The 26445-nt window shown below is 47.4% G+C and overlaps 1 protein-coding gene across 1 annotated transcript; it reads right to left on the bottom strand.

Annotated features, from left to right (window-relative positions):
- Positions 1–8438: 8438 nt before the first annotated feature.
- On the bottom strand, positions 8439–26326 carry SAMD15 (sterile alpha motif domain containing 15). Its single transcript, XM_077267492.1, has 3 exons — positions 26132–26326; positions 25968–26066; positions 8439–11135 (listed from the first exon to the last, which is right to left on the bottom strand). The coding sequence occupies exons 1-3, from the start codon at positions 26324–26326 to the stop codon at positions 10962–10964; spliced, it is 468 nt and encodes a 155-aa protein (XP_077123607.1). The 3' UTR covers positions 8439–10961.
- Positions 26327–26445: the final 119 nt, after the last annotated feature.

A 26445-nucleotide genomic window follows, 5' to 3' on the forward strand; every position in this document is an offset into this window, starting at 1 on the left:
GGGGGAAGTTCTGGGAGGGATGCGGGGGGGGGGGGGGGGGGAATGGGGAGTCCTGGGAGGATTGCGGGGGGGGAATGGGGATCCTGGGAGGAACGCTGGGGGGAATCCTGGGAGGGACGCGGCGGGGAATGGGAGTTCTCGGAGGGATGCGGGGGGACTTGTTGGGAGGGGGAGTGGGGGTGAGTTCCGAGATGGACCCTTGGGGGAAGTTCTGGGATGGATGTGATGGGGAGGGGGGGGGGCGGGACAGACCTAGGGGGTGGAGCAGTTTCAGGATAGATAGAAGGAAGCGGGGGAGAATTTTGGGAGGGACCTGGGGGGGGGGGGTTCCAGGAGAGACACCTGTGATGAATGGGGAAGAGAGAGTTCCAGGAGAAATAGTCTGATGCATGGGTGGGTGGGTTCAGAGAGAGATGTGTGATGTGTTGAATGTGGGGAGACATCCCAGGAGAGAGTCCCACCAGCATCCTAACCGGCCACAGATCAACAACAGCACATCCACTCGAGTCCTGTCCGGCCGCACATCCACAGCAGCTCATCCACCAATGTCCTGCCTGCCACAGATCCACAACAGCACATCCACAACAACACATCCACCAGTGTCCTGCCTTGCCGCAAATCCACAACACATCCACCAGTGTCCTGCCCACCACAAATCCACAACAGCACATCTACCAGCATCCTACCCGGTGTCACGGGTGTGTCAGAGGCTGCAGGCAGTCACACTGCATCTAGCTGCAGAAGGTCTCAGCGGTTGGCATTCCAGACTCCATCCTAGTCCTTCTGACTTTAGGACCAGTTCTGGAAGAACATTCTTTGGACAGCTGAAACCAAGATCAACCTTTACGAGAATGATGGAAAGAGAAAAGTATGGCAAAGGCGTGGTACAGCTCATGATCCAAAGCATACCACATCATCTGTAAAACACGGCGGAGGCAGTGTGATGGCTTGGGCATGCATGGCTGCCAGTGGCACTGAGTCAATAGTGTTTATTGATGATGTGACACAGGACAGAATTCTGAGGTATTCAGAGCCATACTGTGTGCTCCGATCCAGCCAAATGCAGCCAAACTGATTGGTCGGCGTTTCATACTACAGATGGACAATGACCCAAAACATAAAGCCAAAGCAACCCAGGAGTTTATTAAAGCAAAGAAGTGGAATATTCTTGAATGGCCAAGTCAGTCACCTGATCTCAACCTAATTGAGCATGCATTTCACTTGTTAAAGACTAATCTTCAGACAGAAAGGCCCACAAACAAACAGCAACTGAAAACCACCGCAGTGAAGGCCTGGCAGAGCATCAAAAAGGAGGAAACACAGCGTCTGGTGATATCCATGAGTTCAAGACTTCAGGCAGTCATTGCCAGCCAAGGGTTTTCAACCAAGTACTAGAAATGAACATTTTATTTAAAATTATTTAATCTGTCCAATTACTTTTGGTCCCTTTAACCCCTTAATCCCATATGACGTACTATCCCGTCGAGGTGGGGTGGGCTGACTATCACAGCTGACATCCGGCACTATGTGTTCTGGTTCTTCCAGCTACACAGCGTTCCCTGGACCTGGATACATAAGCGCTAGTCCTTTACAGCGGGACCTTGCTTCCCCAGTGCGCCCCACCTCACAGTCTCCCCAGGAGCCTCCAGGTTCATCTGCCCGGTAACACCTGTACGCAGGCCTTTTGTGCCTATACATTATTGCAGCCCTGCTTCCAGTTTCATATATGATGTTTCTGATGAAGGTCTTGTGACCGAAAACGTTTATACATCATCAATTACTGAACTGGTTGCACCAATAAACGAACAATTATTTCTTCATTTTTCAAAAAGAACTCTTGAGTGCCAAGTTTTTTATTAATTTTTTTTTAATTAATTTATTGACGGGTTGGAAACCTTACTTGAGCACCACCCAGGAGCCTCGAGTGCCGTGTATAATTCCTGTATCCGGCACTATGTGCCAGGAGTGGTCACGGACAGCCACAGCACATTAACCCCCGGCACACTGCGATCAAACATGAACACAGTGTTCTGGCGGTATAGGGAAGCATCGCGCAGGGAGGGGGCTCCCTGCGGGCTTCCCTGAGACCCCCGGAGCAACGCGATGTGATCGCGTTGCTCCGAGCGTCTCTTACCTCCTATCCCTGCAGGCCCCGGATCCAAAATGGCCGCCGGGCTGCATCCGGGTCCTGCAGGGATTACTTCCGGGTCCAGTGCAGGCGCTGGTAAGCCTGCAGCGCTGTCAGTCAGATCGCTGATCTGACAGTGCTGTGCGATCTGTGATGTCCCCCCCGGGGCAAAGTAAAAAAGTAAAAAAATAAATTCCTAAATTAAGAAAAAAATAAAAATATTCCCATAAATACATTTCTTTAAATAAAAAAAAAAAAACAATAAAAGTACACATATTTAGTATCGTCGCGTCCGTAACGACCCAACCTATAAAACTGTCCCACTAGTTAACCCCTTCAAGAAAAAAAAAAGCCAAAAAATAACGCTTTATTATCATACCACTGAACAAAAAGTGGAATAACGCGATCAAAAAGACGGATAAAAATAACCATGGTACCGCTGAAAACGTCATCTTGTCCCGCAAAAAAACAAGCCGCCATACAGCATCATAAGCAAAAAAATAAAAAAAGTTATAGTCCTCAAAATAAAGCGATGCCAAAATAATTATTTTTTCTATAAAATAGCTTTTATCGTATAAAAGCGCCAAAACATAAAAAAAGATATAAATGAGATATCGCTGTAATCGTACTGACCCGACGAATAAAACTGCTTTATCAATTTTACAAAACGTGTAACGGTATAAATGCCTCCCCCAAAAGAAATTCATGAATAGCTGGTTTTTGGTCATTCTGCCTCACAAAAATCGGAATAAAAAGCGATCAAAAAATGTCATGTGCCCGAAAATGTTACCAATAAAAACGTCAACTCGTCTCGCAAAAAACAAGACCTCACATGACTCTGTGGACCAAAATATGGAAAAATTATAGGTCTCAAAATGTGGAGACGCAAAAACTTTTTTGCTATAAAAAGCGTCTTTTAGTGTGTGACAGCTGCCAATCATAAAAATCCGATATAAAAAAACGCTACAAAAGTAAATCAAACCCCCCTTCATCACCCCCTTAGTTAGGGAAAAATAATAAAATTAAAAAAAGTATTTATTTCCATTTTCCCATTAGGATTAGGGATAGGGTCAGGGCTAGGATTAGGGCTAGGGTTAGGGTTGGGGCTAGGGTTGGAGCTAAAGTTAGGGTTAGGGTTGGGGCTAAAGTTAGGGTTTGGATTACATTTACGGTTGGGATTAGGGTTAGGGGTGTGTCAGGGTTAGGGGTGTGGATAGGGTTACCGTTGGGATCAGGGTTAGGGGTGTGTTTGGATTAGGGTTTCAGGTAGAATTGGGGAGTTTCCACTGTTCAGGCACATCAGGGGCTCTCCAAACGCGACATAGCGTCCGATCTCAATTCCAGCCAATTCTGCGTTGAAAAAGTAAAACAGTGCTCCTTCCCTTCCGAGCTCTCCCGTGCGCCCAAACAGGGGTTTACCCCAACATATGGGGTATCAGCGTACTCGGGACAAATTGGACAACAACTTTTGGGGTCCAAGTTCTCTTGTTATCCTTGGGAAAATAAAAATTTGGGGGGCTAAAAATCATTTTTGTGGGAAAAAAAGGATTTTTTATTTTCACGGCTCTGCGTTATAAACTGTAGTGAAACACTTGGGGGTTCAAAGTTCTCACAACACATCTAGATAAGTTCCTTGGGAGGTCTAGTTTCCAATATGGGGTCACTTGTGGGGGGTTTCTACTGTTTGCATACATCAGGGGCTCTACAAATGCAACGTGACGCCTGGAGACCAATCCAGCTAAGTCTGCATTCCAAATGGCGCGCCTTCCCTTCCGAGCTCTGCCATGCGCCCAAACAGTGGTTCCCCCCCACATACAGGGTATCAGCGTACTCAGGACAAATTGGACAACTTTTGGGGTCCAATTTCTCCTGTTACCCTTGGGAAAATACAAAACTGGGGGCTAATAAATCATTATTGTGAAAAAAAAATTATTTGTATTTTCACGGCTCTGCGTTATAAACTGTAGTGAAACACTTGGGGGTTCAAAGCTCTCAAAACACATCTAGACAAGTTCCTGAGGGGGTCTACTTTCCAAAATGGTGTCACTTGTGGGGGGTTTTAATGTTTAGGCACATCAGGGGTTCTCCAAACGCAATATGGTGTCCCATCTTAATTCCAGTCAATTTTGCATTGAAAAGTAAAATGGCGCTCCTTCCCTTCCGAGCTCTGCTATGCGCCCAAACAGTGGTTTACCCCCACATATGGGGTATCGTCGTACTCAGGACAAATTGCACAACAACTTTTGTGGTCTAATTTCTTCTCTTACCCTTGGGAAAGTAAAAAATTGGGGGTGAAAAGATCATTTTTGTGAAAAAATATTTTTTATTTTTACGTCTCTGCATTAGAAACTTCTGTGAAGCACTTGTTGGGTCAAAGTGCTCACCACACATCTAGATAAGTTCCTTAAGGGGTCTACTTTCCAAAATGGTGTCACTTGTTGGGGGTTTCAATGTTTAGGCACATCAGGGGCTCTCCAAACGCAACATGGCGTCCCATCTCAATTCCAGTCAATTTTGCATTGAAAAGTCAAACGGCGCTCCTTCCCTTCCGAGCTCTGCCATGCGCCCAAACAATGGTTTACACCCACATATGGGGTATCAGCGTACTCAGGACAAATTGTACAACTTTTGGGGTCCATTTTCTCCTGTTACCCTTCGTAAAATAAAACAAATTGGAGCTGAATTAAATTTTGTGTGAAAAGTTAAATGTTCATTTTTATTTAAACATTCCAAAAATTCCTGTGAAACACCTGAAGGGTTAATAAACTTCTTGAATGTGGTTTTGAGCACCTTGAGGGGTGCAGTTTTTAGAATGGTGTCACACTTGGGTATTTTCTATCATGGACCCCTCAAAATGACTTCAAATGAGATGTGGTCCCTAAGAAAAAATGGTGTTGTAAAAATGAGAAATTGCTGGTCAACTTTTAACCCTTATAACTCCCTAACAAAAAAAAATTTTGGTTCCAAAATTGTGCTGATGTAAAGTAGACATGTGGGAAATGTTACTTATTAAGTATTTTGCGTGACATATCTCTGTGATTAAAGGGCATAAAAATTCAAAGTTGGAAAATTGCGAAATTTTCAAAGTTTTCGCCAAATTTCCATTTTTTTCACAAATAAACGCAAGTTATATCGAATAAATTTTACCACTATCATGAAGAACAATATGTCAGGAGAAAACAGTGTCAGAATCGCCAAGATCCGTTGAAGCGTTCCAGAGTTACAGTGCCTACAAGTAGTATTCAACCCCCTGCAGATTTAGTAGGTTTACACATTTGGAATTAACTTGGCATTGTGACATTTGGACTGTAGATCAGCCTGGAAGTGTGAAATGCACTGCAGCAAAAAAGAATGGTATTTCTTTGTTTATTTTTTTTTTAAATTGTGAAAAGTCTTTTCAGAGGGTCATTTATTATTCAACCCCTCAACCCACCAGAATTCTGTTTGGTTCCCCTAAAGTATTAAGAAGTAGTTCAGGCACAAAGAACAATGAGCTTCACATGTTTGGATTAATTATCTCTTTTTCCAGCCTTTTCTGACTATTTAAGACCCTCCCCAAACTTGTGAACAGCACTCATACATGGTCAACATGGGAAAGGCAAAGGAGCATTCCAAGGCCATCAGAGACAAGATCGTGGAGGGTCACAAGGCTGGCAAGGGGTACAAAACCCTTTCCAAGGAGTTGGGCCTACCTGTCTCCACTGTTCGGAGCATCATCTGGAAGTGGAAGGCTTATGGAACTACTGTTAGCCTTCCATGGCCTGGACATCCTTTGAAAGTTTCCTCCCGTGCCGAGGCCAGGCTTGTCCGAAGAGTCAAGGCTAACCCAAGGACAACAAGGAAGGAGCTCCGGGAAGATCTCATGGCAGTGGGGACATTGGTTTCAGTCAATACCATAAGTAACGTACTCCACCGCAATGGTCTCCGTTCCAGACGAGCCCATAAGGTACCTTTACTTTCAAAGCGTCATGTCAAGGCTCGTCTACAGTTTGCTCATGATCACTTGGAGGACTCTGAGACTGACTGGTTCAAGGTTCTCTGGTCTGATGAGACCAAGATCGAGATCTTTGGTGCCAACCACACACGTGACGTTTGGAGACTGGATGGCACTGCATACGACCCCAAGAATACCATCCCTACAGTCAAGCATGGTGGTGGCAGCATCATGCTGTGGGGCTGTTTCTCAGCCAAGGGGCCTGGCCATCTGGTCCGCATCCATGGGAAGATGGATAGCACGGCCTACCTGGAGATTTTGGCCAAGAACCTCCGCTCCTCCATCAAGGATCTTAAGATGGGTCGTCATTTCATCTTCCAACAAGACAACGACCCAAAGCACACAGCCAAGAAAACCAAGGCCTGGTTCAAGAGGCAAAAAATCAAGGTGTTGCAGTGGCCTAGTCAGTCTCCTGACCTTAACCCAATTGAAAACTTGTGGAAGGAGCTCAAGATTAAAGTCCACATGAGACACCCAAAGAACCTAGATAACTTGGAGAAGATCTGCATGGAGGAGTGGGCCAAGATAACTCCAGAGACCTGTGCCGGCCTGATCAGGTCTTATAAAAGACGATTATTAGCTGTAATTGCAAACAAAGGTTATTCCACAAAATATTAAACCTAGGGGTTGAATAATAATTGACCCACACTTTTATGTTTAAAATTTATAAAAATTTAACTGAGCAACAAAACTTTTTGGTTTGTAAGATTTATGCATCTGTTAATAAATCCTGCTCTTGTTTGAAGGCTCTAACTTATTTGCATCTTAGTAAACCTGCTAAATCTGCAGGGGGTTGAATACTACTTGTAGGCACTGTATAACCTCATAAAGAGACAGTGGTCAGAATTGTAAAAATTGGCCCGGTCATTAACGTGCAAACCACCCTCGGGGCTTAAGGAGTTAAAAACAGGGTGGCACATGTTAAGGAGCTGAAACTCCTAAACCCTTCATCCAATTTTAATGTGGATACCCTCAAATGAAAGCTGAAAGTCTGAACTTCAACTGCATCTGAATTGTTTTGTTTAAAATTCATTGTGGTAATGTCTATAACCAAAATTAGAAAAATGTTCTCTCTGTCCAAATATATATGGACTTAACTGTATCTCTTTGTGTTGCACTTTCTTACACTGTGTGTGACATTATGTCCTGCAGATGGAGGTCTCTGTTATTCTTTTGTTTGTGATGGTTTCTTATGCTGCAGTATATGCAGGCGCTATATTATCTTTCCCATGGTGTGGCGGTTGGTCCTTCCTCCTAAGGCCCTGGCTCTATAAGAAGCTGCTGCATGTGTGCCTCCAAGTTGGAGCTGTCCCCAGCTGCCTCACCGTGATCACAACCACATGCCGGCACGTAACATACGGAAATGAGAGCCAAACCAAAAAGGATTCTCCACATTGAAAAACAAAGATCCAGCAGTGTCCTACCCAGCCACAGATCGACAACAGCACATCTACACCAGCGTCCTACCCGGCCATACATCCACAGCAGCACATCCACCAGTGTCATGTCCACCACAGATCAACAACAGCACATCCACCAGTATCCTGCCCTGCCGAACATCTACAACACATCCACCAGCGTCCTACCCAGCCACAGATCCACAACAGCACATCCACCAGCGTCCTACCCGGCTATGCATCCACAGCAGCACATCCACAAGTGTCCTGCCCACCACAAATCCACAACAGCACGTCTACCAGCATCCTACCGGGTGTCACGGGGGTGTCAGAGGCTGCAGACAGTCACACTGCAACTAGATGCAGAAGGTCTCAGCGGTTGGCATTGCAGACTCCATCCTAGTCCTTCTGACTTTAGGACCCAGTGGCCACCTCCCCCAGCTCTAGTTGACAAACCTGGACCAGGGTGTATAAAACTCACTGTTTGCTGCCGAGAGTTGCCGGTGATATTTCCATTTCCCTATTGAGGCTTGACGCTAAAGCAGTCCACTATCTTACACTCTGGTGTTTGGAGGACGTCTGTCTTTCTCTCTGTCTACTCAAGCTAAGTGTTCCCCTTGTTTGTGTATCCCATGTCTTTAGTAGTAGTGGGGATTGACTAATGCATATCCTTTCCTTCCACATGCAGGGCTTATCGCCAGGGTCAGTCAGGGGTTAGGTATCCTACTCGGTGATAGATGCGGATCCCATATAGGAATGCTTAGGGCAGACAGGGTGACGTTACATCTGCCCAGAAGTCTCCACTCCCCCATTCCCTAGTGTTGGGTTCCCTTCCCCTTATCACTTCATGTTGCACTTAGTCTTTCCTACACTGTGTGTGACACATGTCCACAACACCCCATCCATCAGTGTCTTGCCTGGCTGCACATCCACAACACATCCACCAGTGTCCTGCCCGGTCATACATCTGCAACAGCACATCTACTAGCGTCCTTCCCACCGCAGATCCACAACAGCACATCCACCAGTGTCCTTCCCGCCGCAGATCCACAGCAGCACATCCACCAGTGTCCTGCCCGTTGCAGATCCACAACAGCACATCCACCAGTGTTCTGCCCACCGCAGATCCACAACAGCACATCCACCAATGTTCTGCCCGCCGCAGATCCACAACAGCATATCCATCAGTGTCCTGCCCAGCCGCACATCCACAGCAGCCCATCCACCATTGTCCTGCCGGGCCACACATCCACAACACATCCACCAGTGCCCTGCCCGCCACACACCCACAACAGCACATCCACCAGTGCCTGCCTGGCCACACATCCACAGCAGCCCATGCACCAGTGTCCTGCTTAGTCGCACTTCCACAGGAGCACATCCACCTCTGATCTGATCAATTTCTATGAAGAGGTAAGTTCCGGACTGGACCAAGGGAACGCAGTGGACGTAATGTATATGGACTTTTCAAAAGCTTTTGATACGGTGCCACACAAAAGGTTGATACATAAAATGAGAATAATGGGGATAGGGGAAAATATGTATAAGTGGGTTAAGAGCTGGCTCAAGGATAGGAAACAAAGGGTGGTTATTAATGGAGCGAACTCGGACTGGGACGTGGTTAGCAGTGGGGTACCACAGGGGTCAGTATTGGGCCCTCTTAACATATTTATTATTGACCTTGTAGGGGGCATACAGAGTAGAAGTTAAATTTTTGCAGATGACACTAAACTCTGCAGGGTAATCAATACAGAGGAGGACAATTTTATATTACAGGATGATTTATGTAAACTAGAAGCTTGGGCTGATAAATGGCAAATGAGCTTTAATGGGGATAATTGTAAGGTCATGCACTTAGGTAGAAGTAATAAGATGTAAATGTGCTTAATTCTAAAACTCTGGGCAAAACCGTCAATGAAAAAGACCTGGGAGTATGGGTGGATGACAAACTCACATTTAGTGGCCAGTGTCAGGCAGCTGCTACAAAGGCAAATAAAATAATGGGATGCATTAAAAGAGGCATAAATGCTCATGAGGGAACATAATTTTACCTCTATACAAGTCACTAGTGCAACCACACTTACAATACTGTGAACAGTTCTGGTCTCCGGTGTATAAGGGTATGTGCAGACGGTGTGGGTTATACCGCGCAGAAACGCTGCAGATCCGCACTGTGATGTACAGTACAATGTTAGTTAATGGGGAAAAAAAAAAGATGTGCAGACGGTGCGGAAAAATCAGTGCGGAATTGCTGCGGATTTCAAAGAAGTGCATGTCACTTCTTTTTTGCGGATCTGCAGCGTTTCTGCACCCCTCCATGTTAAAAATCCGCAGTGGCAAAATCCGCAGAAATTCTGCATAAAAACCGCACAAAATCCGCATAAAAACCGGGGCTGCGGATTCTGCCAGGAGCTGCGGATTTTGTGCAGAAAATTCTGCACCTCTTTTCTTACGTGTGCACATAGCCTAAGAAAGACGTAACTGGAGTGGGTGCAGAGAAGAGCGACCAAGGTTATAAGAGGACTGGGGGGTCTGCTATACCAGGATAGGTTATTACACTTGGGGCTGTTTAGTTTGGAAAAACGAAGACTAAGGGGTTATCTTATGTTAATGTATAAATATATGAGGGGACAGTACAAAGACCTTTCTGATCTTTTTAATCATAGACCTGAGACATGGACAAGGGGGCATCCTCTACGTCTGGAGGAAAGAAGGTTTAACCATAATCACAGACGCGGATTCTTTACTGTAAGAGCAGTGAGACTATGGAACTCTGCCGTATGATGTTGTAATGAGTGATTCATTACTAAAATTTAAGAGGGGACTGGATGCCTTTCTTGAAAAGTATAATGTTACAGGGTATATATATTAGATTCCTTGTTAGGTTGTTGATCCAGGGAACTAGTCTGATTGCCGTATGTGGAGTCGGGAAGGAATTTTTTTTCCCCAGTGTGGAGCTTACTCTTTGCCACATGGGTTTTTTTGCCTTGCTCTGGAACAGTATGTTAGGGCATGTTAGGTTAGGCTATGGGTTGAACTAGATGGACTTAACAAATCTTCCTTCAACCTTAATAACTATGTTACCTGCAAAAAAGGTTGACAATGCATCTGCATCATTGTGATGCTGGGTCCATATATGATAGGGGCAGGCAGTATCTGGAGGAGTAGCAGGGGGATATAAATATTAGTAGGAACCATGGAGGTGATGTCCCCTCTACTCCCTTGGTGCTGGATCTGGGGAGGGGGGTGATACCTCATGGTGATACACATGGACCGAGCACATGTTTATTACACTGGAATAACAGGAAAACTCTGCATTATAGAAGAGCAAAGATCTGTAGTGCTCCGATTCAGCTTCCATACCAGGGGAGTGAGAACTTCTGCACTAGCGATCCCCAACCCCACAGTAACTTCCCTGATCTCTGGGCTGGACCCTCGCCCACTAAAGGCCCTGCTCCCTGATGAACTGGCTGTAGCTGAGCAGTTCGTGCTTGGCTCCAGTCTGAGATTTCTGCTCTAGGAAAAGCCCCATATTGTCTCTGCGGGGCAAAGAGATGCTGCGGCTCCAGGATGGATCCATCACCCCCAACAGATCCCTCACCAGCTGGGCGATGGCCTGCAAAGAGAAGAGTGGACATTAGAAGTGCTAACCTGTGCCTGTACTACGACCCCCGTCGTCCCCACCTCGTTCCTGTACTATGACCCCCGTCATCCCCTGTTCCTGTACTACGACCCCAATCAGCCCCTGTTCCTGTACTATGACCCGATTATTAACAATTTCGGATGACCCAACAAGAACCCGCACTAACAAGTCCTAAAACTTTTATTATGAAAAAAAATCGATTGAAAGTAAACCTGAAATGTCCTGTCTTTATATTGCCTAAACAATTCAAATATAGTGTAAAGGAGACAGCCAAAATATCACTTAGTGACACCCCAGAGTGTCAACACTATAAGGTCTCCATCCTGGTGATTCTTGTAATGGATAAACCAGTACTGGTGAGATCCGTGCCCGTATGTGACATCTGTATATGGCATCTGTGACCTGTATCGGCGCCTGGGAAAAGCAGTACAGTTCACGCTGTTCCCAGGTGCCATGGATAGTGCTCTTCTCCCCCCACCTTCTTCACATCACCGCAAGACACGGATGCTGCGCGATCACGCTCAGCGTATCTGCTAGATGCCCGGCTGAATCATGCTTGCATCATGCTAACATTCATCATGGCATCTAGATGTAGCAGAGCTAGACTCGTCAAGGGACAAATGAATGATCTTGTTGGACAGGTGAGGGATATGGTTGTTTACTATTGTTTTTTACAGGTGACATGGGCATTGATTGATTATACAGTACAGACCAAAAGTTTGGACACACCTCATTTAAAGATTTTTCTGTATTTTCATGACTATGAAAATTGTACATTCACACTGAAGGCATCAAAACTATGTGGAACATGTGGAATTATATACTTAACTAGATGGTAGCCCGATTCTAACGCATCGGGTATTGTAATAATTATAGGGGATAATTCAGGAGACTCTTTGCGTGGAACAAGACAACAGGACACAGTTTTATAAGTGGAAAAGTTTATATTATCACACGGTGATTCAAACAGGTGCAGAGAGAAACTAAAGTCCACAACCCTTGGTGCAAATAATAAACGCAGCTTAGCAGTTAATAGGAAACTTCAGAGGAAGATGCAAACAAACAGAAAGTCTGAAGCACAGTTATTCTTAAGAAAACTTGACACGAATAGATCCTTGACTTAGTCCAGACACAGATAGATATGCTATAAGGCAGTTCAAATCATATCTTAGCTCAAACAGGAAGGCCTGGTTAATAGTCTCAGGTTTTGCAGAGCAGCAAACAGCTTACATGTCCAGCAAATGCAGATGGAAGTAACATGAGCAGCAGATGAAGGAGGATTACTGAACACTGGTGTATGCAGCAGGAACTCAGAGCAGTGGCAGGATCTCCAACACAGGTTCACAGAAGCAGGTGCAGATGCAAGGCCAGGGAGTAATCAGGAGCTGGATGCAAAGCAGAATAATCTAGCACAGACTGAAGGCTGGGGTGGAGTTTTATAGCAGGAAGACAAGTGCACATGAGACCAAAGACACCATGTTGGAAAAGGGCAGTAATGCACAAAAGGTAAAAAATGTTCAGAGTCCTGACATTACTCCCGCCTTAGAAGCGGCCTCAGGACGATCCTGGACCTGGTTTCTCAGGGAATCTCTGATGAAAACGAGAAATCTTCTGTTGGGCATTGATGTTTTCCACAGGTTCCCAAGAGTCTTCCTCAGGGGGATATCCCTGCCATCTTATCAGATATTGGAGCCGATTCCTGCAAATCCTGGAATCAATAATTTCCTCCACAAATTGTTCTTGCCCATCAATCAACACTGGCTGCGGAGGTGGCACAACACGTCCCTGGAAGGTATTAGGAGATACAGGCTTTAGTAAAGATACATGAAAAACTGGGTGTACCTTCATGGTCCTAGGTAGCTTCAGCCGGCAGGCCACAGAGCTCACAATACCGTTGATCTTGAAAGGGCCAATTAATTTCTGTCCAAGTTTTTGTGAAGGAACATTTAACTTCAGATTCTTAGTTGCTAACCACACGGAATCTCCTACCTTGAACATGGGTGCAGGTTTACGGAATCTATCAGCCGATCTCTTATAACGTTCTTGAGCCGTGGTCAGGGATTCCTTCAGAACCTCCAGATTTTGTCTCATCGCAGTCAGCCTTTCCTCCACTGCCAGAATCGGAGAATTAATTGGAGACCTAGGTAAAATACACGGACGATAACCCAGATTGGCAAAGAAAGGTGTAAATTTAGTGGAGGCGCTCTGAGAATTATTATATGAAAATTCGGCTAACGGCAGCAACTCCAACCAATCATCCTGGAGATGGCTGACATAGCATCTTAGATATTGTTCCAGCGTCTGGTTGGTCCGCTCAGTCTGACCATTTGTCTGGGGATGGTAAGCGGAAGAGAGACAGACATTAATATTGAGTGCAGAGCAAAACCCTTTCCAGAATCTTGAAGTGAACTGTACTCCACGGTCAGAGATGATCTCATCCGGCACCCCATGCAACCGAAAGACATTCTGTATAACCAAGTTCACTGTATCTTTAGCTGAGGGGAGGCCGGTGCACGGAACAAAATGAGCAGCTTTAGTCAGGCGATCAACTACCACCATGATTGTATTTATGCCCCCCGATGTAAGCAGCTCCACAATAAAGTCCATGGATATAGACCCCCAAGGGCGGGATGGAACAGGTAATGGTTGTAGAAGACCCGTAGGTGCCACATGAGGAGTCTTGTAACGAGCACATGCCTCGCAAGAGAGAACATAGTCCTTGGTATCCTTCAGGCAAGTTGGCCACCAGAAGAATCGGCTCAGGAACTCTTGTGTCTTCTGTACCCCCCTGTGACCAGCCAACTTGGAGTCATGTACCAACTTGACGATCTGCAGACGGACGACCACCGGGACGTAGATACGTCGATCTCTGAACCACATGCCACCCTTAAAGACAAGATTAATATCCACATGTGGGTTGGCCAGAAATACATCACCTTCATATGCCTCCCTGCACTCCTTCCACAAGTCCTGATCGTGGATAACTCCGATGAAATTGGCATCAGATAGAATGGTCTTGGACGGGGCTCCAGGTACGGAATCCGCAGCATGGATTCGGGATAAAGCATCAGCCTTCCCATTACGAGAACCTGGACGGTATGAGATAAAGTTAAAATGATTTAAGAATAAGTTCCAACGAGCCTGATGAGGAGAAAGACATCTAGCGGATCTAAGGAACTCTAGATTGCGATGGTCAGTTAGCACTATGATCTGTTTTGCAGCTCCTTGCAGATGATGCCTCCATTCTTTGAAAGCCGCAATAATAGCCAGCAATTCCTTGTCTCCCACGTCGTAATTCTTCTCTGCTGAGGTTAGTCTACGGGAAAAGAAAGCACAAGGATGTAGCAGACCCTTCTCTCCAGTTCTTTGGGAGAGAATAGCCCCCAAAGCATTATCAGAAGCTTCCACCTCCACAATGAAAGGATGTGTTGGATCTGGGTGTATCAACAGCGATGCTGATGTGAAACAGATCTTCAGCCGATCAAAAGCTTCTTGAGCCTGTGATGACCACTTAAAGGGCTTTTCCTTCTTTGTCAAGGAAGTAATGGGACGGACAATAGCAGAAAAATTTTGAATGAAGCGTCTGTAGAAATTTGCAAAACCAATAAAACGTTGGACCTCCTTAACGTTCTTGGGTGCCGGCCAGTCAAGGATAGCCTGAATCTTACCAGATTCCATGTTCAGCCCCTGAGGAGAGATGATATAACCCAAGAACTGTATCTAGAACGATGGAACTCGCATTTCTCCAGCTTGATATACAGTTAGTTCTCTTTCAGACGTCTTAAAACAGTTTTGACATGTTCTTCATGTTCCTGTAGAGAGTCAGAAAAGATTAGTATATCGTCCAAATAGATCACCACAAACTGGTCCAACAAATCTCTGAAGATGTCATTAACAAGGTGTTGAAATGCTGCAGGGGCGTTACAAAGCCCGAAGGGCATCACAAGAGATTCAAAGTGTCCATACCGGCATCTGAATGCTGTCTTCCACTCATCCCCTGGACGAATACGCACCAAATTATAAGCCCCACGGAGATCCAGCTTAGAGAACACCTTAGCATGGCGGACTCTTTCCAGTAATTCGGGAATCAGAGGCAAAGGGTAATGGTTTCGTACGGTTACCTTATTGAGTTCCCGATAGTCAACACAGGGTCTCAGGGTCCCATCCTTCTTCTTTACAAAAAAAATGGGTGCCCCTGCTGGTGAGGAAGAAGGACGTATGAAGCCTTTGGCCAGATTTTCATCAATATACTCCTTTAAGGCTTGAAGCTCAGGTGCCGCCAAAGGGTATACCTTACCAAAAGGAATGGCTGCCCCGGGAAGCAGCTCAATGGGACAGTCATAATGCCTGTGTGTAGGAAGCTGATCTGCATTCTTCTTGTCACAGATGTCAGAGAACTCTTTATATGCTGGAGGTAAAGAAAATACCTGTACATGTGGTTCTGTAGCCGTGGACTCAGGGACAGCTTCTGTTAACGCTGAGTTGCTCCTTGTTGGAAAGATGATCTCCTTTGTCTCCCAGTTGATAATTGGGTTCTGAGAACGCAACCAAGGAATGCCTAAAATCACAGGAAAATAAGGAGAAGAAATTAGCAAGAAAGAAAGTTGCTCCTGATGATTAGGCTCCAACAAAATTTCAAGGGGTACGGTCTCCTGATCCACAGGCCCAGAGATTAAAGGTGACCCATCCACTGTTTCCATGGTAATTGGAGAGGCTCTTTGCTGAATTTTAATACCATGTTCCTTGGCAAATGCGATATCCATGAAATTGCCACCTGCACCAGAGTCAATCATAGCTGAACTGGAAATCCACTGTCCTGAACACAGGATCTTAATAGGGAGAGAACAGTGAGAGTTCTTTTCCTTCAGCTTCTTGGGGGGCGAAGTCATAGAAAGTGAATGGAATACAGTGTTTAAAGGCAGGCTACATTCAGAGATGTCAGATTCATCATCACAGTTGTCATACTCCCCTATTGCTGCTAGCACCTTGTTAGGCCGTCTAGGACACTTAGGACAATTGATCAAGAAGTGGTCGGACTGGCCGCAGTAGAAACATAGACTTTCACGAAGGAGATGCTCCCGGCGCTCATTGATCTCGCGTCTCTGAACGGAATCAATTTGCATAGGCACCTCCTCTACTTCCCGAGATGTTTTACCTGCAGGCTCTTTGGAAGGAAGGGAAAAGTTAGAAATACGGTTATATGCAGCAAATTTCTCCTGCCTACGCTCAGTAAGGCGAATGTCTATGCGCACACAATGCTGTATAAATGTCTCTAGTTCTTGTGGTGTCTCCGAGCGAGCTAGTTCATCTTTTATAATAGTAGACAGACCCCTTTTAAAAATAGGCAATTGTGCATAACTGTCCCAATTGTTATCTACCGCCAATCTCCTGAATTCAGTAGCATACTCAATAACAGAACGTTTAGCCTGGCGTAAAGACAACAAAGCAGATTCAGTGGTTGCACGGCGATTAGGGTCATCAAACATTAATGCCATAGCGGCCAAGAAATCATCCAAGTCATTTAACCGTGGGTCACGAGACTCAATCATCGGATTCGCCCAGGCAAGCGCTCGTGAGGTCAGTAGCATTATTACACACAATACTTTGGATCTATCAGTAGGGAAACGGTCAGCATGCACATCAAAATATAGCATACATTGATTCACAAAGCCACGAAATTTGTCGCGATCACCATTAAATCTGAATGGGGGCAACTTAGGTGGGCTAGCTGGTGGCGGTTGCCCAGAGGGTAAAGTCACTTGTGCAGCTATTTGCGTGCTTATGTCCTGAAAAGCCCGTCCATACTGGGACTCTATGCCAGCAAGTTTGTTTTCCTGGGCTGCCATGCGGTTGCTTAAGTCCTGCAAACTTTGTCCAAACACTTGTTGTGTTCAAAGCTTCCAAACTTCTTTTGCAGACCTTCCACATCTTTCTGCAGTGATCTAATTATGGAAAACACCTGCTCTAATCTGCTCTCTGCAGTCACTGTTCCAGCAGTCTCCTTTTTTTTTATGGCTAGATTATCCTGTAATAATTATAGGGGATAATTCAGGAGACTCTTTGCGTGGAACAAGACAACAGGACACAGTTTTATAAGTGGTAAAGTTTATATTATCACACGGTGATTTAAACAGGTGCAGAGAGAAACTCAAGTCCACAACACTTGGTGCAAATAATAAACGCAGCTTAGCAGTCAATAGGAAACTTCAGAGGTAGATACAAACAAACAGAAAGTCTATGAAGCACAGTTATTCTTGAGGAAACTTGACACGAATAGATCCTTGACTTAGTCCAGACACAGATAGATATGCTATAAGGCAGTTCAAATCATATCTTAGCTCAACCAGGGAGGCCTGGTTAATAGTCTCAGGTTTTGCAGAGCAGCAAACAGCTTACATGTCCAGCAAATGCAGATGGAAGTAACATGAGCAGCAGATGAAGGAGGATTACTGAACACTGGTGTATGCAGCAGGAACTCAGAACAGAGTGGCAGGATCTCCAACACAGGTTCACAGGAGCAGGTGCAGGTGCAAGGCCAGGGAGTAATCAGGAGCTGGATGCAACGCAGAATAATCTAGCACAGACTGAAGGCTGGGGTGGAGTTTTATAGCAGGAAGACAAGTGCACATGAGACCAAAGACGCCATGTTGGAAAAGGGCAGTAATGCACAAAAGGTAAAAAATGTTCAGAGTCCTGACAGGTATTCTAGAATATGTATGTAGTTTATTTATGAAGATTTTAGAATAATACATTGAATACACAGGATTCGGCCAACCGCGACCAATTAGCAAAGCGTGGTTCAAATCCCGTGCCAATTCGTGGCCGGACTGCACCTGTCGCCGATTGTTCGCGGCCGGCCACGTAGTATATAGAAAAGCTACGTAGTACATAGCACAGCCACGTAGCATATTGCACAGTCACGTAGTATATAGCACAGCCCACGGAGTGTATAACAGCCCACATAGCATATAACACAGCCACGTAGTTTATAACAGCCCACATAGCATATAACACAGCTCACGTAGTACATAACACAGCCCACGTAGTGTATAACACAGCCCAAGTCGTGTATAACACAGCCCACATCGTGTATAACACAGCCCACGTCGTGAATAACAGCCCACGTAGTTTATAACAGCCCATGTAGTATATAACAGCCCATGTAGTATATAACAGCCCACGCAGTATATAACAGCCCACGCAGTATATAACAGCCCACGTAGTGTGTAGCACAGCCCATGTAGTATATAGCACAGCCCACGTAGTATATAACAGCCCATGTAGTGTATAACACAGCCACGTAGTATATAACACAGCCCACGTAGTACATAGCACAGCCACGTAGTATATTGCACAGCCCACAGTATATAGCACAGCCCACATAGTATATAACAGCCCATGTAGTGTATAACAGCCACGTAGTATATAGCACAGTCCACGTAGTATATAGCACAGCCACGTAGTATATTGCACAGCCCACATAGTATATTGCACAGCCCACGTAGTATATTGCACAGCCCACGTAGTACATTGCACAGCCCACGTAGTACATTGCACAGCCCACGTAGTATATAGCAATGTGGGCATCATATCCCTGATAAGAAAAAAGAAAATAAAAAATAGTGATATACTCACCTTCCGTTGGCCCCCGGATCCAGGCAAAGCGTTTACCGATGCTTCTCGCGCGCTCCGGTTCCAAGAGTGCATTGCGGTCTCGCGAGATGATGTAGCGGTCTCGCGAGACCGCTACGTCATCATCTCGCGAGATCGCAATGCATGGAGCGGTCACCGGAGCGTCGCGAGGAGCGGGGAAGGCCTGTTCTGGATCCGAGGGGCCGACGGACGGTGAGTATATATATATATATATTTTTTTATTATTTTTAACGTTAGATCTTTTTACTATTGATGCTGCATAGGCAGCATCAATAGTAAAAAGTTGGTCACACAGGGTTAATGGCAGCGTTAACGGAGTGCGTTACACCGCGGCACAACGCGGTCCGTTAACGCTGCTATTAACCCTGTGTGAGCGCTGAGTGGAGGGGAGTATGGAGCGGGCACTGACTGCGGGGAGTACGGAGCGGTCATTTTGCCGCCGGACTGCGCCCGTCGCTGATTGGTCGCGGCTATTTTGCCGCGACCAATCAACGACTTGTGATTTCCGTGACAAAAGGACAGACAGGCAGAAAGACGTAAGTGACCCTTAGACAATTATATAGTAGATAGTGATGAGCGAATATACTCGTTACTCGAGATTTCCCGAGCACGCTCGAGTGTCCTACGAGTATTTTCTAGTGCTTGGAGATTTAGTTTACCGCCGCAGCTGAATGATTTACATCTATTAGCCAGCATAAGTACATGAGGGGGTTGCCTGGTTGCTAGAGGATCCCCACATGTAATCAAGCTGGCAAACAGATATAAATCATTCAGCTGCGGTGATGAAAACTAAATTTCTGAGCAGTAAAAAATACTCAGAGGACACCCGAGCGTGCTCGGGAAATCTCAAGTAACAAGTATATTCACTCATCACTAATACTTAACAAAAAAGTGTGAAACAACTGAAATTATGTCTTATATTTTAGGTTCTTCAAAGTCGCCACCTTTTGGCTTTAAAGACTGCTTTGCACACTCTTGGCATTCTCTTGATGAGCTTCCAAGAGGTAGTCACCGGGAATGGTTTTCACTTCACAGGTGTGCCCTGTCAGGTTTAATAAGTGGGATTTCTTGCCTTATAAATGGGGTTGGGAAAATCCGTTGTGTTGAGCAGAAGTCTGGTGGATACACAGCTGATAGTCCTACTGAATAGACTGTTAGAATTTGTATTATGGCAAGAAAAAAGCTAAGTAAAGAAACACGAGTGGCCATCATTACTTTAAGAAATGAAGGTCAGTCAGTCTGAAAAATTCCCCAAGTGCAGTTGCAAAAACCATCAAGCGCTACAAAGAAACTGGCTCACATGAGGACCGCCCCAGGAAAGGAAGACCAAGAGTCACCTCTGCCTCTGAGGATACGTTTATCCGAGTCACCAGCCTCAGAAATCGCAGGTTAACAGCAGCTCAGATTAGAGACCAGGTCAATGCAACACTGAGTTCTAGCAGCAGACACATCTCTACACCAACTGTTAAGAGGAGACTTTGTGCAGCAGGCCTTCATGGTAAAATAGCTGCTAGGAAAGCACTGCTAAGAACAGGCAACAAGCAGAAGATACTTTTTTGGGCTAAAGAACACAAGGAATGGACATTAGACCAGTGGAAATCTGCTTTGGTCTGATGAGTCCAAATTTGCGATCTTTGGTTCCAACCACCGTGTCTTTGTGCGACGCAGAAAAGGTGAACGGATGGACTCTACATGCCCGCTTCCCAACATGAAGCATGGAGGAGGAGGTGTGATGGTGTGGGGGTGCTTTGCTGGTGACACTGTTGAGGATTTATTCAAAATTGAAGGCATACTGAACCAGCATGGCTACCAGAGCATCTTGCAGCGGCATGCTATTCCATCCGGTTTGGGTTTAGTTGGAGGACCATCATTTATTTTTCAACAGGACAATGACCCCAAACACACCTCCAGGCTGTGTAAGGGCTATTTGACCAAGACGGAGAGTGATGGGGTGCTACCCCAGATGACCTGGCCTCCACAGTCACCAAACCTGAACCCAATCGAGATGGTTTGGGGTGAGCTGGACCGCAGAGTGAAGGCAAAAGGGCCAACAAGTGCTAAACTGTTATGATCCCAAGTGGCGGAGGATCACAAATAGATCAGCAAGTGATTAAACTAAGGACGAGCTCTAGGGAGATGGTAACTGGACTGATCGCAAATCCGAACCTATCCAAAACAACTAGAGGTAGCCGGTGAACGTGCCTAAAAAATTCTTAGACGTCTCGAGCCAGCCTGAGGAACTAGCTACCCCTAAAGAGAAAGAAAGACCTCGCTTGCCTCCAGAGAAATAATCCCCAAAGATATAGAAGCCCCCAACAAATATTAACGGTGAAGTAAGAAGAAGGCACATACATAGGGATGAAATCAGATTCAGCAAAAGAGGCCCACTAGTACTAGAAAGCAGAAAATAGAGCAGGGGTCTATGCGATCAATAAAAAACCCTTACAAAATATCCATCCTGAGATTTCAAGAACCCACACACCAACTAACGGTGTGTGGGGAGAAACTCAGCCCACTAGAGCAACCAGCAAGCGAGGGAATTACATTTTAGCAAGCTGGAACAGAAAACATGATAAACACTGATCTAAAAATGGGCAAACAAAACTTAGCTTATCCTGGATGGACTGGGAGCAAGGTACTCAGAAGGAATCTGAGTAGCACTGATTACATCGACAGCCGGCAACAAGTGAAAGTAAAACAGAGCTATATAGGAACCTCCCAGAGAATAACGAACCAGCTGATAGCCAGAGACCAGCAGGATAACAAACAAGGCCACCAGGGGGAGCCCAAAGCAAAAGGCACACCATACCACCAGTGACCACAAGAGGGAGCCCGAAAACAGAGTTCACAACACTAAACATCTCTGGGAACTCCTTCAAGATTGTTGGAAGACCATTCCAGGTGACTACCTCTTGAAGTTCAGAAATAAATGCAAGGCCGACAGCACATCTGACAAAAATTACCAGGAATTAACAGGAACAAAGGCCGAGGATGCCCGTCCTATATCCACCGGACCCAGGTGAAAGAGCACATACCATAAGTTGAAGTGAAGGACAGCATCCAATCGAGGTGAAAGTGAAAAATTCTTCTTTATTGTGCCATAAAATGCGATGTTTCAACCCAAATGGTTGATAAAGACCCATTTGGGTTGAAACGTCGCATTTTATGGCACAATAAAGAAGAATTTTTCACTTTCACCTCGATTGGATGCTGTCCTTCACTTCAACTTACCTCTTGAAGTTCATCAAGAGAATGCCAAGAGTGTGCAAAGCAGTCATCAAAGCAAAAGATGGCTACTTTGAAGACCCTAGAATATAAGACATAATTTCAGTTGTTTCACACTTTTTTGTTAAGTATATAATTCCACATGTGTTAATTCATAGTTTTGAAGCCTTCAGTGTGAATGTACAATTTTCATAGTCATGAAAATACAGAAAAATCTTTAAATGAGGTGTGTCCAAACTTTTGGTTTGTACTGTAGGTGTAAAGGTGAATATAACTGTGTATGTTTTTTAATAAATGAGTAAAATGGTGTTAAAGGGAACCTGTCACCCCCCCAGTCGTTTCAAACTAAAAGAGCCACCTTGTGCAGCAGTAATGCTGCATTCTGACAAGGTGGCTCTTTTAGTTCTGGGTACGGTAACTAGAGAAATAATCCGTTTTTAAATTTCTAAGAAATACCTTGTCTTCAGTCAAGTGGGCCGGCGTTTCCCCCCTGCTTCAGACAGCACACTGCTGTCACTCACATCTTCTTGGCGCCGGGCACCGCCTCCTCACCTCTGTTTTCAAAAGTAGCCGGCGCCTGCGCTCTTTTCCCCTGCCTGGTGCAGGCGCAGTGAGCGCTGCCCGTCTTTCCTCATATGCAGTCTCGGTGACTGCGCCTGCGCGGCCGCCCTGCCTGTGAATCCCAGCCCCGCAATGTGAATAAATCATAAGTCACTGCGGGGCTGGGAATCACAGGCAGGGCGGCCGCGCAGGCACAGTCAGCTGGGCTGCATATGAGGAAAGACGGGCAGCGCTCACTGCGCCTGCACCAGGCAGGGGAAAAGAGCGCAGGCGCCGGCTACTTTTGAAAACAGCGGTGAGGAGGTGGCGCCCGGCGCCAAGAAGATGTGAGTGACAGCTGTGTGGCGTCTAAAGCAGGGGGGAAACGCCTGCCTCCTTGACTGAAGACCAGGTATTTCTTAGAAATGTAAAAACTGATTATTTCTCTAGTTACAGCACCCAGAAATAAAAGAGCCACCTTGTCATTACTGCTGCACAAGGTGGCTCTTTTAGTTTGAAACGACTGGGGGGGGTGACAGGTTCCCTTTAAGTTTTATTTCAAATAAGGCATTTTATTCTTCCTGTGTGTTTATTTCAAAACTTACTACGGGGTTAGTAATAGGGGTGTCTTATACACCTCTCCTTTACCAACCCCGTGGCTTGATGTCACCTGACAATAAAAAGGTGACATCAACCCCACAAACATTACCCCACTCGTCACCACCACATTGCAAGCAGGAAGAGCGAGGCTAAGTGCCATATTTGACGCATCTTATGGATGCGCCATTTATGTGGCTGGTAAGGGCAGATGTTGGGGGGGCAAAATCCCTGGCCCCTTCCTAGGATATTAATTTCAGCCCACAACTGTCTGCATAGCCTTTGCTGGTTTCAATTTAAAGGGGGACCCAACATCATTTTTTTTTCTGGGGTCCCCCATAAATTCACCAGGCTAACCAAACAGCTGTGAGCTGTTATTGATAGCCTGGGAACCTTGTGGAATATTTACCTTTGTCCCAAATTATTAAAATCAGCCTCCAGCTGCGGGCTTTACCTCCAGCGGTTATGGAAATGACGTGGAAGTCCATGCTGTTTTTTTGTTTCCTTACTTGACACAGCTGAATACAACTCCCATCCATTCTTGTGGTCGCACTGATCTCAGGTAGAGCAGGAGGCAATGATGAGAGCTGCCTTCAGCAAACGGCGCCTGGGATCAGCGCAAACTGTACCGCTTCTTCCCAGGCGCCGGTATGTGTGTGGCACGCATTTTGTCCGTGCTGCTGGTTAAAAACTGACATGTCTACAGGTTTTTCACACGGAAACTCAGTCTGTGTGATGAACCTGACTTGTGCGCACCACCATTGAATACAATGGGTGAGTGCATGTCTGTATTTGTGATCCCTGAAAACGGACGTGTGAACAAGGCCTATGGCAGATAGGACAGTTTTTACTAAAGCACATCGTTCCCCACTGACCTGTGCCCGTACTACGACCTCTATCGTCCCCGCTGACCTGTGCCCGTACTACGACCTCCATCGTCCCCGCTGACCTGTGCCCGCACTACGACCTCCATCGTCCCCGCTGACCTGTGCCCGCACTACAACCTCCATCGTCCCCGCTGACCTGTGCCCGCACTACGACCTCCATCGTCCCCACTGACCTGTGCCCGCACTACAACCTCCATCGTCCCCGCTGACCTGTGCCCGCACTACGACCTCCATCGTCCCCGCTGACCTGTGCCCGTACTACGACCTCCATCGTCCCCGCTGACCTGTGCCCGCACTACCACCTCCATCGTCCCCGCTGACCTGTGCCAGCACTACGACCTCCATCGTCCCCGCTGACCTGTGCCCGCACTACGACCTCCATCGTCCCCGCTGACCTGTGCCCGTACTACGACCTCCATCGTCCCCGCTGACCTGTGCCCGCACTACGACCTCCATCGTCCCCGCTGACCTGTGCCCGCACTACAACCTCCATCGTCCCCGCTGACCTGTGCCCGCACTACGACCTCCATCGTCCCCGCTGACCTGTGCCCGCACTACGACCTCTATCGTCCCCGCTGACCTGTGCCCGCACTACGACCTCCATCGTCCCCGCTGACCTGTGCCCGCACTACGACCTCCATCGTCCCCGCTGACCTGTGCCCGTACTACGACCTCCATCGTCCCCGCTGACCTGTGCCCGCACTACCACCTCCATCGTCCCCGCTGACCTGTGCCAGCACTACGACCTCCATCGTCCCCGCTGACCTGTGCCCGCACTACGACCTCCATCGTCCCCGCTGACCTGTGCCCGTACTACGACCTCCATCGTCCCCGCTGACCTGTGCCCGCACTACGACCTCCATCGTCCCCGCTGACCTGTGCCCGCACTACAACCTCCATCGTCCCCGCTGACCTGTGCCCGCACTACGACCTCCATCGTCCCCGCTGACCTGTGCCCGCACTACGACCTCTATCGTCCCCGCTGACCTGTGCCCGCACTACGACCTCTATCGTCCCCGCTGACCTGTGCCCGCACTACGACCTCCATCGTCCCCGCTGACCTGTGCCCACACTACAACCTCCATCGTCCCCGCTGACCTGTGCCCGCACTACGACCTCCATCGTCCCCGCTGACCTGTGCCCGTACTACGACCTCCATCGTCCCGGCTGACCTGTGCCCGCACTACGACCTCCATCGTCCCCGCACTACGACCTCCATCGTCCCCGCTGACCTGTGCCCGCATTACCACCTCCATCGTCCCCGCTGACCTGTGCCAGCACTACGACCTCCATCGTCCCCGCTGACCTGTGCCCGCACTACGACCTCCATCGTCCCCGCTGACCTGTGCCCGCACTACGACCTCCATCGTCCCCGCTGACCTGTGCCCGCACTACCACCTCCATCGTCCCCGCTGACCTGTGCCCGTACTACGACCTCCATCGTCCCGGCTGACCTGTGCCCGCACTACGACCTCCATCGTCCCCGCTGACCTGTGCCCACACTACAACCTCCATCGTCCCCGCTGACCTGTGCCCGCACTACGACCTCCATCGTCCCCGCTGACCTGTGCCCGTACTACGACCTCCATCGTCCCGGCTGACCTGTGCCCGCACTACGACCTCCATCGTCCCCGCACTACGACCTCCATCGTCCCCGCTGACCTGTGCCCGCACTACGACCTCCATCGTCCCCGCTGACCTGTGCCCGCACTACCACCTCCATCGTCCCCGCTGACCTGTGCCAGCACTACGACCTCCATCGTCCCCGCTGACCTGTGCCCGCACTACGACCTCCATCGTCCCCGCTGACCTGTGCCCGCACTACGACCTCCATCGTCCCCGCTGACCTGTGCCCGCACTACCACCTTCAATATCCCTGTGCCGCCCCCGCTGCGTCACTCACCTTCACGTGCTCGGCATCGTTGACTCCCATCCGGGGCAGTGTGGAACCGGTGACGTGGATCAGTTTCCTGCCGGTGACGCCGTTGTCGGTGAAACAAGCCTGTGAACAGACATCGGTTACACGGGCTTGTGTACGGGGAGCGCTCCGGACACGGCCGCGGTTACCTCATACTGCGGGAATCCTTTCCTCCGGACCCAGCCCCCCACGTCCCGGCAGCTCCACCGGAAACAGCTCGGTAACTGCGGCTCCATCTGCTCTCCAACGTAATGCGTCCATAGCAACCGCCACTTCCGCCTGTGTGCATCTCCATGGCAACCACCTCCCATCGGCTCAGATTGCTTGGGCAATTGAATTTCCATGTACAGCAGCAACAAGCGTTCAGGTTCCGCCCCCTCCACGCAGGGGGCTATTATTGGCTGGCGGGACTTCCCTGTGGCCTGGTGACACGCCCTTCTCCGGAGATTCCCGATTGTGTCCG

Source organism: Ranitomeya variabilis, chromosome 1 (assembly GCF_051348905.1).
Source record: "Ranitomeya variabilis isolate aRanVar5 chromosome 1, aRanVar5.hap1, whole genome shotgun sequence".
Taxonomy (NCBI): Eukaryota; Metazoa; Chordata; class Amphibia; order Anura; family Dendrobatidae; genus Ranitomeya; species Ranitomeya variabilis.

Bases quoted from the DNA above. Each gene is read 5' to 3' on its own strand.
- SAMD15 (XM_077267492.1), bottom strand. From the start codon at position 26,326: ATGGAAATTCAATTGCCCAAGCAATCTGAGCCGATGGGAGGTGGTTGC. The intron at 26,067-26,131 runs GTAACCGCGGCC...GTCTGTTCACAG, and splicing joins AAGGATTCCCGCAGTATGAG to GCTTGTTTCACCGACAACGG. The intron at 11,136-25,967 runs GTGAGTGACGCA...TTCTCTTTGCAG, and splicing joins ACGATGCCGAGCACGTGAAG to GCCATCGCCCAGCTGGTGAG.